This window comes from Plectropomus leopardus, chromosome 14, assembly GCF_008729295.1.
Source record: "Plectropomus leopardus isolate mb chromosome 14, YSFRI_Pleo_2.0, whole genome shotgun sequence".
Classification (NCBI taxonomy): domain Eukaryota; kingdom Metazoa; phylum Chordata; class Actinopteri; order Perciformes; family Serranidae; genus Plectropomus; species Plectropomus leopardus.
In genome coordinates, this window is record NC_056476.1 from 13,910,389 (window position 1) to 13,928,581 (window position 18,193).

General features: G+C 37.7%; 1 protein-coding gene across 2 annotated transcripts; it reads left to right on the forward strand.

The window, feature by feature from the left end:
* The first annotated feature begins 1,171 nt into the window (after window positions 1-1,171).
* On the forward strand, window positions 1,172-17,426 carry LOC121953934 (non-compact myelin associated protein). Of its 2 annotated transcripts, none has more exons than XM_042501215.1 (4): window positions 1,172-1,654; window positions 14,481-14,587; window positions 15,039-15,123; window positions 16,370-17,426. In XM_042501215.1, exons 2-4 carry the CDS (start codon window positions 14,494-14,496, stop codon window positions 16,647-16,649), a joined length of 459 nt encoding a protein of 152 aa, XP_042357149.1. In that variant the 5' UTR covers window positions 1,172-1,654; window positions 14,481-14,493; the 3' UTR covers window positions 16,650-17,426. The 2 variants fall into 2 exon arrangements, with proteins under 2 accessions (XP_042357149.1, XP_042357150.1); XM_042501216.1 differs by having other exon boundaries at window positions 1,172-1,377.
* The last annotated feature ends 767 nt before the right edge of the window (window positions 17,427-18,193 follow it).

Consider the following 18,193-nt stretch of genomic DNA (forward strand, 5'->3'; position numbering starts at 1 on the left):
GGGACATGCAGGTCAGATTAATTTGGGACTCTAAATTGTCCATAGGTGTGAATGGTTGTCTGTCTCTGTGTGTCAGCCCTGCAATAGTCTGGTGACCTGCATATCCCGCCTCTCGCCCAATGACAGCTGGGATAGGCTCCAGCCCCCCTGCGACCTTTACGACCACGACCATTGCGACCATGTTTTTCAAGAAATCAAACCAATTTGCTGTCATTTAAAGGTATAATCCATTCTTAGGCTATTCAAATTCTACATAAGTATTTAACAAAAGATGATCCATCTTTCTTTTCACCTTGAGTAAAATCAAACAAATTTTGCACATGCAGTATTGTACTTGACTGAAACCAACACAATGTGGGGATTACTGAAAGATGCTCTCTCTTCGATGAAACTTGAGCTTTCAGACTTATGTAATGCTCGTGGACGTACGCAGGCAATCAGGGGAAGCAGAACAATGTGTGTCTGCCAAAATGAAGTTTAGTTACACTTTCTCACAAAGGCACAACACTGACTTGCTTTGTAGTCGTGGGCACCACCTAACCCCTGGAGGTAACGTGAGGTGAGATCCTGACGACTCATTGGCGCTGTTTGGGGAAAGACGACGGGCATGTCACAGATGCTATAATAAGAGCAGACAGACAGAAGGACAGTCAGGAAGATTACTGCCAACATTTCTCCTGTTCAGTGGACAACTTTCACACAAATGTTGCCAAGTGTTCGAATTGAGCTCATTGTCCTTTGATAAAAGAAAAGGCTGATGTATCATTTCAAACACACCCAGTACCTTTTGGATAAGTATTGTAATTCAGATAATTTGCAACTACATTCATAAAACATGTTTGTGCAAAGATGAATGGATTCAAGATCACTTTATAACCACATACTTAGTCTATACACTCACACAAAACATGCACACAGTCATATTATTCTCCATAAAAAAGATAATGATTTAATTGAAAAGACAAAAAAATACACACTTGGGGGCACAGATCCTTGTACAGGGGCACATGGGCAAAAATATATATGATGAATTTTGACATATGAGATGTTTTTTTAAGTAAGTTTTTCTTTTTCATCTTTGACAAAATGCACAGGGCCCCACCCTCTGCATTTCCTGCGAGATGCAGCTGCTCTGATTTTGAGAGGCAGTAGTGATGGTGAGAGCCGAGCCGAGCAGACAACCCCGCAGACGAGCCTCGCTTTTTGATCAGCGGCCACGGCACGCCTAAGGGCCAGGCGGAAGGACCTGAAAAACCAGCTGCCTGAGATTATTACTCTCAACTCCGGCGCAACAAGTGAGCAAGCGTGGAGCCTCCTCCTCCTCTGCACATAAACACTCTGATTCCCACAGAAACCACACACTCAGTGGCATCTCTGGTGCGTTTTTAAACTCTTTTGTTCTTTGTTTCTGTCTGTCCCGTCTGTGTGTACCTGTGGGACTGCCACTTCAGCAGCACCTGGGATTTATTTCCTCTCTCGGAGTAGCTCACACACTCCTCTACTCCCTTGTGCCTCCCTCCGCAAACTTGCTGTGACTGTCAGCCCTTACACTGGTGGACTATGCCCCCCTCAGTCAGCTGAGGGAGGGGGCTCTGTGCTGCTCAGGCTCCCATCTGGAGAAGGCAGGGGCTGAAATCAAAGAGGAGACAGTTAGGTAAGTCTCTGCTTTTGACTCCTTGTAGGATTTTGTTTTCCTCTAAATGTCGTCTCTTGAGATTGGAAGTGACTTTTCAGTGAGTTTAGTCTTTTCTCTGTGTGTGTGTGTTTGTGTGTGTGTTTGTGTGCGTGTGTGTGCTGTGACTGTATCAGTGTGTGTACAACGGGGGCTCTCCCAGACAATATGGCGAGGCAGCAGGTGAGTCAGGTGAAAGGGAATATCTCACATTCCAGAGTGCTCTCCGATTTAAACTTTTATGGTCAAACAAATTGAACGTCGCAGATTTACATTTTACGAGTTGTGGAGATTAAATTTCAGTTCCCAGTGCTATCTGTCTGTGCATCTCTTATTGATAAGTGGCTGTTTGATGGAACATCTCTGCTTATCATCTCAGCAGTTGCCACTACGTTGTAGGAAAATATGACTCTTGTTTGTGTGGCACCGCAGTCCGTTTTTGTATAGCATAAGAGGCATCATAAGGATTTGGGTATTATTTTGGACTCATTTAAGGTTATTATCAAAAATAGTTGATCGGGGAGACAATATAGAGATCACGTGTTCTTCTTTTGTATTTCGACTCATTAAATCCGGCTGCAGTCATTCCTGTGAAGGTTAATGACTGTAACTACATACCAGCTGCACCTAACCAGTTTGCAGAGGGCTAAAATTAAAGTTTGGATCACTTTAAAATTGTCTTTGGGTTTAGTTATTTTTAGTAATTGTTCATTGGGCTACAGTAGTGTGTTTCTATTTGACCAGTTGACATAGAAAGTTGAAAGACTAACTTAACCCCTAAAAGAGGATAAAAAGTAAAAATGAGGATGCATTATACAATCAACAAGCTATTCCTTCCATTCATGTTCCGCAGTATGATAGGAGTAGGTTTTGTTTCAACGTTGCAGGGGACACATGTGCAAAGGGAAGTCTGGGGGGCCTCCATCAGAAAATTTTAAGCATCAAACACTCACTTTCCTGCATTCTGGGGATTTTTTTAATGCACTAATTTGTGATTTTTATTCATGAATTCATAGTGGGAATGTCTTAATTTCTTGAAATTAAAAGACCTCTGCTAACCCCATGTTTTTATTTGGGAGTACAATGCACATATTCTAAACATTGAGGAGGACATGTCCCCCGTGTTCCCTCCAAAATGCCTATGATATCTACTTATTTTAGTTATGGAATATTCAATCTATAAATGCTGCTAAAATAGGGCAGTAACTAGATCACCAAGTGTTTTCACATGAAAAAGATAATCTTCAGTCTGGCTCTGTAGAAAGATAAGCAGGGTGCTTTTGTATGAAGCCTACTTTCTATTGTTATCAGTTTCATCTCCGATAAGCATTGTTTGAAAATATGCTTCAGTATTCAGCCTTAGAAAGCATACTGGACATACCAGCAAGCAACATTTTAGATTGCAACAGAGTCTCAATCTGCACCTGTAATTTAGCACTTAATATTTAGCACAAGGTTCCCATGGTCATAAAATTCCTGGAAATGTAATGGAATTTGAAAAACTGTTTTCCAGGCCTGGAAATGGTTTAGAATTACCAAAATCCTTTTTTCTAAAGTGAATATACATGGTTTGAGCTATTGTTTGAAATATGATCATAATAATCCTACAGTACTGCTAACCGCACGAAAATACTTCTATATCTAAGTACTAAATACTAATTTTTGTATTACTAATGTAAAATCTAGAGTTGCACTGCATGCCAGTTGAAACATCACTAGTATCACATGATACAAATTGGCGTATTGAAGTAGCTGGCGACAGGAATGTTTAATTTGCAAGTATTGTTAGCCAGCGCCAACAGTTTGATTATCTGAAAATGCCCAAAAAGTGTTTGTATGATAATGTATGGGTTTCAGATGACAAATATAATACAAAGAGGCAGACCCCAGCCACACTGGATGGAGCCTCTGCACCTAAACTTTTGATGTTTTAATGCAGAGCGAAAAAGTGGCCAAATTTAGTTGAAGGGAAACGAAGTATGCGTACCTTTCCACATTTGCTGCTTCTTCAAATCACTTGTCAGAGAGGTGTCCAGGCTATTTTAAACTACTTACAGTCATTATATGGGGTAAAATATTATGGAAAAGTTATGGAGCAGTGTTCTCACTGTCATGGAAAACCTGGAAAAGTCATGGAATTTCAGTCACATTTTCCAGGCTTGTAAAAGTCATAGTATTAGGAAAAATTCCTGAAAGTGTTAAAAAATGTCATGGAATTTTGTTGTAAGGAATAAAATAGCTACAGTAACCTTCCATGCAATGTAACGTAACGAAAAAAAAGAACTGTGGGTCCTTGAAAAGGCATAGAAAAGTTTTGACATTTTGTCCATGAAAATGTGTGGGAACCGTAATGTAAACATTTTGAGAACCCATTGATAAAAATGCATGGGAAACCTGTTGGCAGCTTTTTAGGATGCCAAACTTTAAATGAAAAGTATTCTTGTGAGCAGCTGACATCTTCATTACAAAATGCCAAATGTATTACAATGAGAAGGGAAACTCCAACGGAAACTCAGCTGGCTTCATTCTGACTAACATGACTTTAGCATTAGTCATTTAATGTGGTATAAAAGTATAAAGGATATTCTGATTTCCCATATGTATTAGAACTAAGTAGTAATTCAAACTCAGGCAGTTCAAGCAGAGATTAATGAGACTCCACCAGGACTTCAAATACTGTGCATGCATTCAAAATCCCTAATCACCCTTCAGTTCAGAGTGTTTTCATGACACAGTGGTACCAATAACTGTCAGTGGTTGACTCACAAAAATTGCCTTGACTGACTGATTGATTTTTAAGTACAAGTTAGCTCCTGAATACAGTAAATATACCCAGAAAACCCATTTTCAAGACTTTCAAAGTGGTTAACAGACAAACTGAACACTAGATGATGTTTGCTTTTTCGTATTCAGCCTCATCTGTATCTAAAAAAAATCAACTTCACTCACAGTAAAGTGAATGTGACCGCTATGTTCATGTCTTGCGGATGATAAAATGATTTAATGGCCATAAATATCATCAAACGCCTTACGCTTTATTCCCGCCCTTTGTGCCACATCTTGTCTGTTTCAAACTCAGCCAGTTTAGACAAAGACCAGATCAATCAGTCATTTTTAAAAAGTGTTGACAAGGGTATAACAACATGTTTGTGCCATCATGCCACAGCACTTTTACTATTGTTGCCTTTCTATAAATATCCATTCGTCAAGGTTTTCATAACCGCATGAACAATACATTGTAAGCTGAGAAGCTGTTGTGAAAAGCTACTGTACCCTCGATGACAAAGTAGTTTTTCCTGTCATCTTATCCCTACTGTATGATTCCTAATAGAAACATCTGGTCCTTTTTAATTCATAAAATTGTACTTTTTCGTACCTAGTTAGGCATTAGAGCTGCAACAATTAGCTGATGAACTGATTAGTCAATAAAATGAATCTTAATCTGCAACTACTTTGATAATCCATAAATCATTTTAGTCATTTTTTAAGCAGAAAATGTTTAAAACAGTTGCTTGTTCCAATTTGCAGCTTTTCATTGTCAGTGATGATAGTAAATGAAGAGTCTTTGGGTCCTGGACTGTTGGTTGAACAACAGAAGCAATGTGAAGTTGTCTCTTTGGGCTCAGGGAAATTGTAATGACCTTTTTTTTTTGTTTGTTTTACATCCTCAATCAAATCAAATCTTCAAACGATCAATCGTTAAAATAATAATCCAATTAATCAATCAAGAAAATAATTGTTAGTTGCATCCTTATTCGGTACTGAGATGTTAGTCAAGCGGCCCGGGTTGAACGCGAGCCCAACTTAACAATACTTCTGCTGTGATTTCTGGTTGTCACAACTTACTCTCACACCATGAGCTGAAACTCAATCATGATATATTCCCTCTTTACTACATACATCCTTTTAAATTAGCCCGTTTTTAAATCTCTGATGTCACCTCATCATTCACGTCAATAACAGGCCGCTGTATGCTGTGCCAGAGACCTGTCAGTGTTCTTGCAAATCCCTTTGTGATGGATTGAGGTCGATAAAAGTCATAGTTAAATCCCTCTCCTGTGTGACATCTGGAAAACAAATTGTATGGGACATTTACATCTACGCAGATGACCTCTCTGCTGTGACTTCAGACTGTACGCTTCCTGAACTAATAACTCCTCCTGTGTCTTATTAACCTGCTTCTAATTGACTGCTCAAATATTGATTCCAACCCTCGTTTGATGAAGGTTACTCACTGACCGTGTTTATGAATGTGTGTGCAGGAGACTGTGTTTTACACAATGTGATGACAAACATGCAGACGCGGAAAAAGTCGAGCCAGTCAACAGCTTTGTCGTTTTTTTTCCCTTGCATAAAAAAGAGGAAACTACATTAAATTGTTCCTGTTCTGCTTTGAGAGTCATCTCTCTGAAAAAGCAATAAATGATTTGTTTACTGAGGGTGGAGGAGAGGATATTGAATCTGCCATGTTAGTGAATACCTGCAATTTGTGGAACAACAAACAAACTATTATTACAGCCGAGCGAAGACTGCCAGTGTGGAGGTAGATACTGACGTCAAAGTGGTCTGATTAGTTGAGGTTACAAATTCCTTTGCCTAAAAACATGAAAAGTATCCTTTAAGCCTTTTACCCTTTAAGTCACAGATGATATCAGAATTAGGTCAGTGGTCACTATTATGATCTGGGGTTCAAATCCTTTTTTTTTATAAAGTAGAAATGTGGATTTTCATGGTTCAACACCAACTTTTAAAGTAATTGCAAGGCTGCCAACCAATCCTCAGCTAATGTTTGTTGAAACTGAAAGTTAAGTTAAGTTATTTTTACCGTGCGTAATGGTTGTCTAGTTCAGGCTCTGACTGTAACAATAATATTTAAATATCCCTGATGCAACATTTATTTTGGGGTGGCAGTTTTTCAAGTTGCTGTCTCTACTTTTATAGTGATTACTATTGGTGTTACTAAGCCAAGAAATGGTTGCTAATTTCCCAAAATGGCTGTCAATGACAACCTGGCAACCTTTATTGTCGAGCCCTGACTTTAATGACTGTTCTCACAGTGGGAAGTCTTTCCTTCCATAGTCCTTTACTGGAACTCACGTTTGAATTTCCCTTCTGTTATTGTGACGATAAACAATGTATGCTTATTGTTTATGGCATTTGCAATCTGTCGCAAACCAAGCTGATCAGTTGATTATTTTGCTGTTTGGTTTGCTCTCTAGTTCTGTAGCAGCTGGTGTGATTCTGTGCTTTGTGGTTAAAGGAATAGTTCAACATTTTGGGAAACATGCTTTTGATTGAAATATGAGTATTTTTCACACATGGTTCCAAGTAAATTTCTGGTATAACCTTTCAGGTACAGCTATTAATTTTCACTGCTGAGAATGTGAAGGTATGTCATGCCATGTGAGATAGGGATGCCATTTTTAAGGTATGAGCTCTGTTACTTCTGTAAGATGCAGAGGTAAATCCATTAATAGTTAGGTCAACTCATACATAACAATTAATATTTACACAGTGGAATGCATTTACAGTATTTAAATTAAATGTTTACATATTTGTTTGTACATTTAGCAATGTTTTTTTTATATTTGCTTATTTTCATACAAAAATCTTTGAGTATTTACATTAATTGCATCTTAAAAGTGCTTCAGTATAATCTGTTGCATCTCCCTCTGCATTTACGTGAGTATAGACTTTACTTCATTTAGCCAGTGACGTGAGCTGACTCTTGCTGCTTATTTAAAAGGAGCATCTTTCAGGCAGGTATTAATTAGCTGATGGTCATGTTTAACTCTTTTGGCAATGAGACCTACTCAGGGCAATTATGGTGTTTGCTATTTAGGCAGGACTAAGTACAAGTTGTTTATATTCCAGGAGGTCCGGTAACAGTCATTAAGTGCTGACTGATGGTGAACAGTGAAAGGAGTATGACGCTTGTAAACTGTAGGTGTTTCCTCAGCTGAGAGCTCTCCTGATCCTTGCGTGACCTCTACCACACCAAAGCTACACTTAAACCGAGCCTGCATCAGTCGGGTGTATTGCCATCTTCTGTCGACACACCCAATCTGATGGAGTTGACACACACCAAGCTAGGAGAATCATTAGCATCTCTACAACCCGCAGTCATTTCTTTCCATTGAGGTTGCGCAGAACACCAGACCTGCACTGATCCTAAATAAGGTCACCCCCAACAACACACATACCAGCGTTCATGCAAGGTGCTTGAAGTGCCTGAAGCGTTTGAAATTTAGACTCATAAATAAAAGTCCTGGAATATAGCTGAGATAAAAGTGATAAATTATTTTTTTGAAACGTGTTAGATAAATGTTTAAAATACAACAGTGATACTTGCAAGTTGTGAGCCTTAATTCAGCAGAAAATAATCAGCTGATGATGGTCAAATAATCAGCGGTGTGTCTTGCTGTTGATGGTTGAGCTGTTTATTGGTTGCAGAGCTGCTTCGCCGTACTTTTTTTCTTTTTTTTTTTTTTTGTCTTTTGCCAATTGCATGCCTAAAAAGTTCATTTTAGGCCCTGGAAGCATATTTTTGTTCCATTTATAAATTTGCACAATTCTCTTGCAACAAATGGTTGCGGACAAAAAAAACATTTAAATCCTTGAAAATAAAAATAAGTGCTTGAAAAAGTACTTAAAAGTCCTTGAATTAGACTTCTTCCTGTCTATGGGAACACTGAATATGTATTACTGTTCTCTAATTAAACTGGCAAGATGTCATTTAAATGGAATTGTACCTTTCATGATTGATTTGAAATTGATTGGCTACAGATGAAACACTGGCATGTACCAGGGCTGCAGTTGGCAATACTAATTAAGATCTGTACATACAGTTCAAGAGCAGTGGTGTCCTCTGCAGAGGCAGTACGGCTGCTATGGCTACAACGCAGCACATAAAGCATAAGAAAAACAGCTCAAAGTCCAATTAACTCTAATTGATCCAATCAAAACTGCCCTTTAAAGGCTCGTAAATTCATCAGCACAAGAGAACAACGTCCACCCTGTCTGTACACAATTGAATCAGGTGCTCTTTATGTAGCAAATTAATATTAATTATCTATGTTTTTGTTTGTTTGTCCATCTGTTTGTGTAGACTTTACATTTAAATAACCACATTTAGCTTGTTAGCCAGTGTTAATATATTTCTATTTACTCCATACTTGCTGTAAACAACTGACTGACTGTATATTACTGTATATATACTGTATGTAGGTAAATAGGCTGATAACTGTACATGAATAAATATACATCACATAACGCTGTGCTGTCTGTACTGTGCAAAGCCCTCTAAGACAAAGTTTTAATTTTCGGTTTCTCTACAATGTCGCCAAAGCACTTTACAGAACATATGATCATTCAGCCACTTATCTGAAGCTGTCACCTCTGCAAATAGCAAACATGATATATGTCATTACTAATCTCTATAGTGTGCCAACACTGGGAGAGTTGGTTGCGCAATGTTTGCTGTTGAGCAGGAAGCTGGATAAGACGTACAGTACACACGAGTATCGAGTCTCTGTTTTCAGCCTGTAATTAAAATTCAAATTCTTCAAATTTCAATAAGAGGGACTCAAAATCTTTGATGTTTGTGAAACATTATGTACAAATCTTGATCCTATCACAGGAAAGTGCTTTTAGTTTCTGATGAGTGTCACATATATGATGTTGTAATTGGTCCTTTCACAATTCTTCCAGGATATGCACAGCATGGAGGTGGAATGTAAACATTTACGCTCCATTAATGGTTACGGCTGTGCACACAAGTCACTGTATTAGTCCATACATTGCATGCAGAGCACAACAGACAGGTGTCATGCAAAAATGAGCCAAGGAACTTAACTCATAACCAGGGTTGGAAATTCACTCCTTTGTCCACCTGCAATTGCAGCTGGTGGATTCCAAAATCTACCAACCACTTTATAGCTTACCACTGGGTTTTTTTTAACTGGTAAGTGAGTAATTTAGCAGCCATTTGCATGTTTAACCAACATATAACTGTCGGCCCTTGCTAATTTCCAGCCCTGCACATAAGGCCTGTGAGTGAAAGTGCATTTGGAGTTTATATGTCGCTGAAGCTAGCAGCTGGTTAGCTTAGCTTAGCTTAGCATAAAAACTAGACACGAAAGGAAGCCGCTAGCCTAGCTGTGTCTGCAGGTAATTGACTAACAGTAATTTTAAAGCTCATTAATTAACAAATTGTTTGTTTGATCTGGACAAAAAACAAAGTTTTAACAATTTGCCTGGAGCAGTTGCTAGGCAACCAGTGGAGACTCCAGGAAGTTATGCTGTGTTCACACTACAAGTCATTTTGAATGGAAACCAGTGATATGAAGCTTCAGACGTAAGCCCGAAACATGTCAGTGCAGACTCACTATAAATCAACGTTCAGGTTCCTTTATTTGAACCCGTTGGTAGATTTGGTTTGTTGAGCTGGCTTCAACTTTTTTTCAGCACTCCAATGATTGATAAGGGGTAGACCATTAATATGGTTTTGTTTCTACCTATGGTACTGTGATATTGAGCTCAATTACCTGACGTTAGCAACATTTCCTCTTCATTTTTATAGGCTTGTTTTTATGTGATGCCATTGTTTTATTTATTTTATCTATTTTATTTATGTTTTATTTATTTTATTTCCTTTTATTTGTGGTTTTATTGCTTTTATTGGTTTCGGTCTGTTTTATTTTGACATTTTGCATCCAGCATCTTACATTATTTGTCCTCTTGTTTTAATTTTACCCTCACTCTACCCTAGTTTTAGCTCACTGTTTGGCTTTTTGGTGTTGTATTGCCTTTTATTTATCGCCTTTCTGCTTTTGCTTTGTTTGTCAAAGTGCTTTTGTAAACTCTGTTTTTAAAGGTGCTATATAAAAAAAAGTTATTATTATTACTTAAGAGGCAACTCTGCAATAATGTAACTGGTCACACTGTTGATGTGACGCACATATTTAAAACACCCAGCCAAGAAACACACTACAGCATATTCTTGATTTTATGCTTTGATTTTAGTTACAAACCAGTTAACTAACTAGCTGTAGCTTCATATTCACCAGAGTGAGAGTTATATCAACCTCTAACTCTAAACAAAGGTGAATACTCATATTTTCCAAAACTTCCTTCAGTGATTTGCTGGAACAGTGGCAGTATCTGTGGCAGAAAATAATTAGGCTACTGTAAATGGGTGTGTGTGTGTGTGTGTGTGTGCGTGTGTGTGTGAAAGAGAAGAAAAGAGAAAGTATGCCAGCTTATCTTTCAGCAGCCAGGTGTTCATTAGAGAGTCAGTGAACCCCCACCTTTCCATTTACAAAAACAGGTTCTTTGTCACAGCAGCAGCTTTATACCTGAACAGAAACAGTAAAGTTTGTGATATTTATTGCTTGTATTTTGTATGAACTCATGTGATGAAGCAAAAGAAGTGCTACTGTCTTTGTCTTGTTTTTTAGATTAATATTGTGGTTTCTGTGCAGCCTCAGTTAGTGGTTTTGAGAGTGACAGCATTGTAACGTCTGTCAACAACTTGTCATTAAGTCGACTGGTGGTTTAGAAACTTAATCATGTTCAGCAGGATTTTCCCAGGTGATGCTATAGAAGTAAAGGTTTTGCAATCTTTTGTAAGAACTTGAATGTACTCAATTGAGAAGTCAGTGACAGCAAGGGATTGGTTGTGTATGTGTGTGCGTGTGTGGAGCTGCTCTTCCTTGTGCCAGGGTTTCCAGCTTTTTATAGCCAATGCAAATTTTGTCCGCTTGAAGCACCTGCTCTGATTGTGCTGCGGTGCTTCACTCCAGCAGACACAATTCAGCATCACTCGCGTCTTCATTGTAACAATGTTTTAATGCATTTCTTCTCCCTTCATTTGTCTCCTATAATTAAAAAGTTTTGTTGCAAAATAACAAACACAATAATGACATGTTGACACACTAGATGAACTCAGTCGTTTAAAATGTGACAGCAAAAAAAAGATGATACATTTCAGAAAGTTTACAAAACTGCCTGTAAAAAACACAAAGAAAGATGATTTTATGCAACAATTCAGGCGGTATAGTTAATCATGTGAATAAAAACAGCCAGATCTCTGAGTCATGTTTTTTTAATGCTCTCGGTGGCCTCATCATCTGCGTGAAAAGCGGGTGAGGAACTCCCGTGATGACGCTTGAGTAGTTCTAGTGTAGTGGAAGTGGAAACTGACGCAGGAGTGACATTTCTAAAACAAAGGAGCAAATTACAATGAACCTACAAGTATTCACCTTTTTTTTTTTTTTTACAGGACATAAAAACAATGTGACTGCAGTTTCATGTGAAGTTTGCATGAGTTTTGATAACCGAGTATGCAGAGTGTATTTTTCCAGCTTGGGGGAGGTTTCTGTTACAGAGACAGCCCTGACCTACAGCTTGTTTCCTGAACACTGTCAGGGATCTTCCTTAATGACTCAGGATCGCCTCATGACACACAACAAATGCATCAGAGTAAAATAGGATCAGGATTACAGTGTGTTAAGATCAATGAAAAGATAATGTAGATGCCCTGATTGTCTGCCTGAAGCAACATATCATCTGAGATATGCATTCTTGATTTGATCGCATGATTAAATGTGTCAGGACTGAGAGAACAAAAACTACAGCAGTGCATCTTAAAAAAAGAAGACATGTTAATCATGATAATAAAAAGGTACAGTTTGAAGAGTGTGACAAGAGACCAAAAGACAGTCATTTCCTAAAACAGCTGGGTACTGTAGTTTTCAGCAAATGTTAACTGGAGTAATTTGTGAGTGCTGGGGACTTTTTTCTGCAGCCCTAGTAAATATTTACAGCTGCAGGATGGTGTATGTGGGACTGCTGATCCTAATGAAAGCACATGTCACCCACTGTAAACGTGTGGCTTATTGATGTGTTTTTAATGAGAAGTGTTAGCTATTTGTTAGTTTTTATCATATTTAGTCAACATCACCCTGCTTTATTTGTCAAGTTTTAGTTGAATAAAAGCAATTTTAATCTTTTCTCAGTCAAAAAAAAAAACAATTTCAGTATATAGACGATAAAAACAGTGATATTTTTGTCTTCTTCTAGTCTTCTGATTACATTGAACATTCATTTTAGTTCAGCTAAAACCAGTAATTTTATGATTTCATAAGACTTATTTTATCATTATGTTATCAATATCTGATGAAAGACACAGTTTGAATGATTAAGAATGCAGCTTGCAGAAAGTGTTTGGTCTAGTGACCTGATGGTGCTAATAGAGTGGTGCAGGGATGATGTTTTTTGTGTTTGTTTTTTTGCTCAGCCCTATAGTTTACATTGCCCTGGTTCCTTCAACAAAAAGCCAATGGGATTATTCCATTAGATATTGGATTATCACAGAAAATAGATTTTGTTGCAAACAAACGTTTGTAACAATTTACAAATTTGGTTCACAGCAAGATAATCTTCACAACTGAATGCCACTTCTATAGTTTTTTTAAGTGTAAAAGCAATTGCCTGAAGTAAAAAGCTAATGTTGGGCTATAATCAAACTACACTGCGTTCACATGACTTCAGTGTTTCTAATGCTAGTGTTAGCCACAGACCTTATTTCAGGCATCTTACCAAAAACTTATTCCTGCAGCACTCTACTGTACACTGCTGATATAGTCCTGATTAGGCACACACAACACAAGATCTCAAATGGCTGCATTGACAAAAACAACACCTGTAATATTTCAGACAAAAAGAGATATTTTATAAATATTTTTTGTTTTAAACTCCATTTTAGTCGTTTTTCTTTCTTTCATCAGCAGTATTGCATGTTGTTATTGTCACAATTAGTATTTTATGATCCTGGTGCCGTCTCTGTATCGATAAAAAGAGGTCGACGAACATATTTAGTCATAGTTTTTGTTAACAAAATTCACGCAGCAGTTGATGCCTATAACACAAAGAAATAAAACACATCAGGCTTTGGCCGTATGGACAATACTTGTTTGTAGAATCAGTTTATTGTTGGTTTTGGTCTTTTCAAGGGATTTATTTTCAATAAGAAAAAAATATATAAAATAACACCAGACATCATTTTTAACTTACACTGGGAAATACTTCTCCCTTGTATCACCCTAAGACGTTATTGTGTGTATATATGTGCAGAGTTGGGGGTACATATGCATTCATCAATTCATTCAACAATAATGTAACAAGCGTGTCTCACATGTCTGAACAATGTATCCCGGCCTGTCTGGATTGCATCAGCCCGATGATACACATCTTAAACAGCAAATGTTTTCATAGAGCTTTAGCAGACGTGACAGTGATGTATGAACCCGCTGTGTGATCTTAGCGCCAGCAGATAAAGTGCAAACACAATCACGTCCTTTAAATCCATTTCACGTCAGTCCCATGTACAGAGGTTAGGCGAGAAAGTGTACAAGTTGTATTTTAACGATCATAATGACTGCTGACGTCAGGTCAGCACGTCAGTCGTGTGGTAGTAAAGTCGGCACTAACTGTACTTAATACATAATGCTCTGGTGAGGATCCTCATACCTGTGGTTTCTTTAAACAGTCATTCATTGGTGCACTCCCTCTGCTGTGCCACCTGTCTACTGTTTACAGAAATATAGCACACGGATATTTTAATCTTCAAATCTCATTCGAATTCTATTTATGTCTCCTTGTTCAATTTGTAGTATAACTGCTGCAGAATGTCTTTCAACCTTGAAAAAGGTCACCCTTACATGATGTAGTGCTGTTTAGTCATGGTTTCAGAGAATATTCAGTTGACCAAAGTGTTTTTTCTTTGTTTGTTTTTTTGTTTGTACAGGTTATTGCTGAAGATGCAAGCTTCAACTGTCTCACCTGTGACCAACACTACAGTACCTTCAAACACAACCACAGTCACAAAGACAAAAGAACAAATACTTATCCAGAGTAAGGATGTCTGTGTGTGTGTGTGTGTGTGTGTGTGTGTCTCCTTGTCCTCTTAAATTGGTTATTGATAAAACACACCCTTGTGAGTGAGCTGTTTGTTGTGGACACCACCAGATCTTGAACGTCCCCTATGGCAGAGATTAAAATAAATTGAAAAATTCGATGATAAGACAAGCCTCATAAATAACAACCTATTGCGTCATGCAGCTTTAATCTAGATGGTTTGTGCAGGAGTGGCACCCATGCATTTAATAGAAAATATTTGCCATGTTCAGTTTGCCTGCAAGCGATGCCGTTGCTAAGATACTACACACTAGTTGTGGAGGATACACAGACTAAGTTGCACGGCTTGGAGCAGAGGGAATGTGTTAGATATAAAATGCAAATTTTAGTAGAAACACAGTGACAGGAAAACAACCTTTCAACATGTTAATCGCTCTCTGTCTCTCAGGTTCTGGGGCAATGATCGCTGTCATCGTCATAGGTATCATCATCATTCTCGCAATTCTCCTCATCATCCTGAAGACGTACAACAGGTAGGGCCGCATTCCTGTTTGACAGGACAATTCCTGCATAGTGAATGCTACAAAACAGACAATCATGCTATTTTTATCCTCTTCAGGGACGACTAATCACCTGCTGTTTATAATCTTTCTTATAAAAACAAACTTGCATATCAGCATATTCTCACAGTTCACAGCCTTTTGAGCTTGTGGCCCTTTAACCCTCGAAACCTGCAGCGACATCACGTTCTTCTGCTGCTTTCAGATGCCTTTTACAGGTATTTAAACCTTTTCAACCTTGAGCAAATTGAATTCTTTCCAAAACAAGTGAAAAAAGGCAATGAGCAACTTGGTAAAAAATGTTCCTCAATTTGCAAGAAAATAGTAGATTTAGAAATTTATTTTTAAAAAATGTCTAGGCAAAATAAGAAAACCAGCAAGGCAAAAACATTATTTAAAATAATTACATGTTATAAAATTATTAGATATTTATTTAACCACTTATTTCATGGTCAATTACTTATTTTCTTTTTTTGTTATTTTTTATTTTTTGAGGTAATTTTCTTTTACTTTTTACTTATTTCTTCTTAATTTTTGTGTTATTTCTTCTGTCGTTGCTCATTGCCTTCTTCCCATGTTTAAAAAAAAAACAAGCCAATTTGCTCAGGTTTTAAAGGGTTAAAGCAGCACAGTGCCTACTCACAGCCCCATGACACAGGTCCACCTCATGTTTTCCCTACTGCACAATATTCCCTTAGATTGTTATCAATTTTAGAGGTCTGAGGAGGCAAAATTATCCCGCATAACACAGTATTCACAATATTTTCCTCTGACGTAGAAGTATTGAAATACTAATTAATTACAGTATTTAAGTACAGGTACTTTGCAACATCCTGTGCCGTATTTTCCTATAGGTGACAAATGGAGTTGCCTCAGGCCCCCCACGCCACACACACAATGAAATCAGCAATTTTGCACACACTGTAGTCTCTTTTTGTTTATTTACTATTTTTGTTTGTTAGCTAAGTTTTTATTTGTTTTGCTATCTTTCTCATGCTCTTGTTTTTGTTAGCAATAATTAAACTGTTTTTTCAGGGGGGGACGACAGAGGAAGCTTGGTTAAAGTTGTAGTCCTACTAGCAAAATCAGATCACAAGGCCAGAGAGAATATCTTCCATATTTTAAGTACATCTTGTGGAGAAACGGTTACTGAAGATCACACGCCAATTTGCACTACATAGGATGTGAGAGAAGTGACGTCATGTTTTTTTCTTGCCAGACGGACCCATGCATCCAGAGTGCTGGGAGCCAGCGGTGGCTCCAAACCTCGCCCGAAGATGTCACAATCCACAGTTCAAAGCAGCATGCCGCTGAGCACCATGGGAGTCAACTCTGTGTCTGGCAGCATCTCCAATTCAAACCCGACCTCGGAGAACAGCTTCCAGCTGCCCACAACGGAGCTGAACGCCACGGAGGAAAACTTCATAGAGCAGTCCAGCACCATCAGCGAATCCACGGCGATCACCATACACTCTTCTCCGTCAATAGAAAACACATAGCAACAAGACTGTGGTTTGTCTCACAACAACCGGCACTGACTGATGTGTCGTCTTCATCCGTGACCACTCGCTGTGTGCTGACTGAATCCTGTGGAAACTCGATCCGTGACTTCAGTGCTGTCGATCTCCACCAACCGAGCCACTGCTGGTGAATACGATGATAACAAGATGTCCTTTAGGTGTGCAAAAAATATACATCATGAACAAAATAGTACCATAAACACATAAAATGGATTACATGAAGGATGTTGCATGACGGCAAACTGAGACTTTCATGAGACTTTTGGCTACAGTCAGTGTTCAGAGTATAGATGCCAGAAGTTTCCTGCTGTTTTAATACTAATTCAATGAAGATGTGTAGTAAAGACTGTAATGGCTTTGCTCCTAAGTGTGTACATTTCTGTATTTAAGAGGACCACATAGGTTCATGAGAAACTGTAAGTTTAGTATGAACTCCAAAGAAGACAAAGACAGTATAAAAGAATGGATAACTGTATGATGAAGGAAAGAGTTTTGAGATTTTTTTTTTTATTTAACAACAAAATTACTAACTAAATCTGGTTTATATTGCATTTTACTGTCTTTGTTTTCCGATCGCAGATTAGTTTTTGTGTAAGAAATATATAAAATATCAGTGTATTTTTTTTTACCATGTATAAAGAAGAGACCACAGAGATATTATGTGTGTGTCAGTTTAACTTGCTGATGTGAATCCTTTTTAGTTTGACGCCAAAGGATTTTGCACTTTACTTTTTTTCGCTCCGGTATTTTCATTGTTTGTGGTTCTTTTGATGAAAAGAGATGAAAATAAAATGTAATATTTTTAATTGTGGCTGACTTGTTTTTTTTTTTGTTTGTGTGTTTGTTTGTCAAATGGGAGTAGCCTACATTTACTCAAGTACAGCACTGAGTTTTGAGTATTTCAAGCTACTTTCTACTTCCACTCCATTACATCTCAGGGACAAACTGTATAATGCACTCTTCACTCCACTACATTTTTTGACAGCTTTAGTTTCTTCTCAGGTCAAGGTTTTAAATACAGGATACAAACTCAGTTCATAAAGTAAGATGTGTTATAGATTAATTATTATATATTAAACAATCCAGTTGTTTAAAAAAAATACTTATATGTAAAACTTCCTTGTAAGTATGTGTATACTTTTTTTACTTTTGATACTGTAAATACAATTTGCTGCAATTACTTAAGGGACTGATCTTTAGTTATCAGAGGAAGGGGGTGGCTGGGTTTTAACTTCATTTTTCTTTTCTTTTTTACCCTCCCCGAACTAGTTATATTTTTCCTTGAGCCTCCCTGAGTTACTTTGGGAATATGCCTAACCTTACCTCCTCTAAATGTATTTTTTGATTTTCTTTTTAAACTCATTCCTTTGATGTTTCGAAGTGAAAAAGTTAAAGGTGAAAAACGCCTCACTCTTTTTTTCTTTCTTTTTGTGCATGCTGATACATTTGTGCAAACTGTTTATTTTTTTTTTTATCTAATTTTTACTGAGATATAGGAAAATAAATAAACACGGATCACAAAG

Excerpts from the sequence above, each read along its gene's own strand:
- LOC121953934 (XM_042501215.1), top strand. The coding sequence starts at position 14,494 with ATGCAAGCTTCAACTGTCTCACCTGTGACCAACACTACAGTACCTTCA. Across the intron at positions 14,588-15,038 it reads AGAACAAATACTTATCCAGA|GTTCTGGGGCAATGATCGCT; the intron begins GTAAGGATGTCT and ends TCTGTCTCTCAG. Across the intron at positions 15,124-16,369 it reads ATCCTGAAGACGTACAACAG|ACGGACCCATGCATCCAGAG; the intron begins GTAGGGCCGCAT and ends TTTTCTTGCCAG.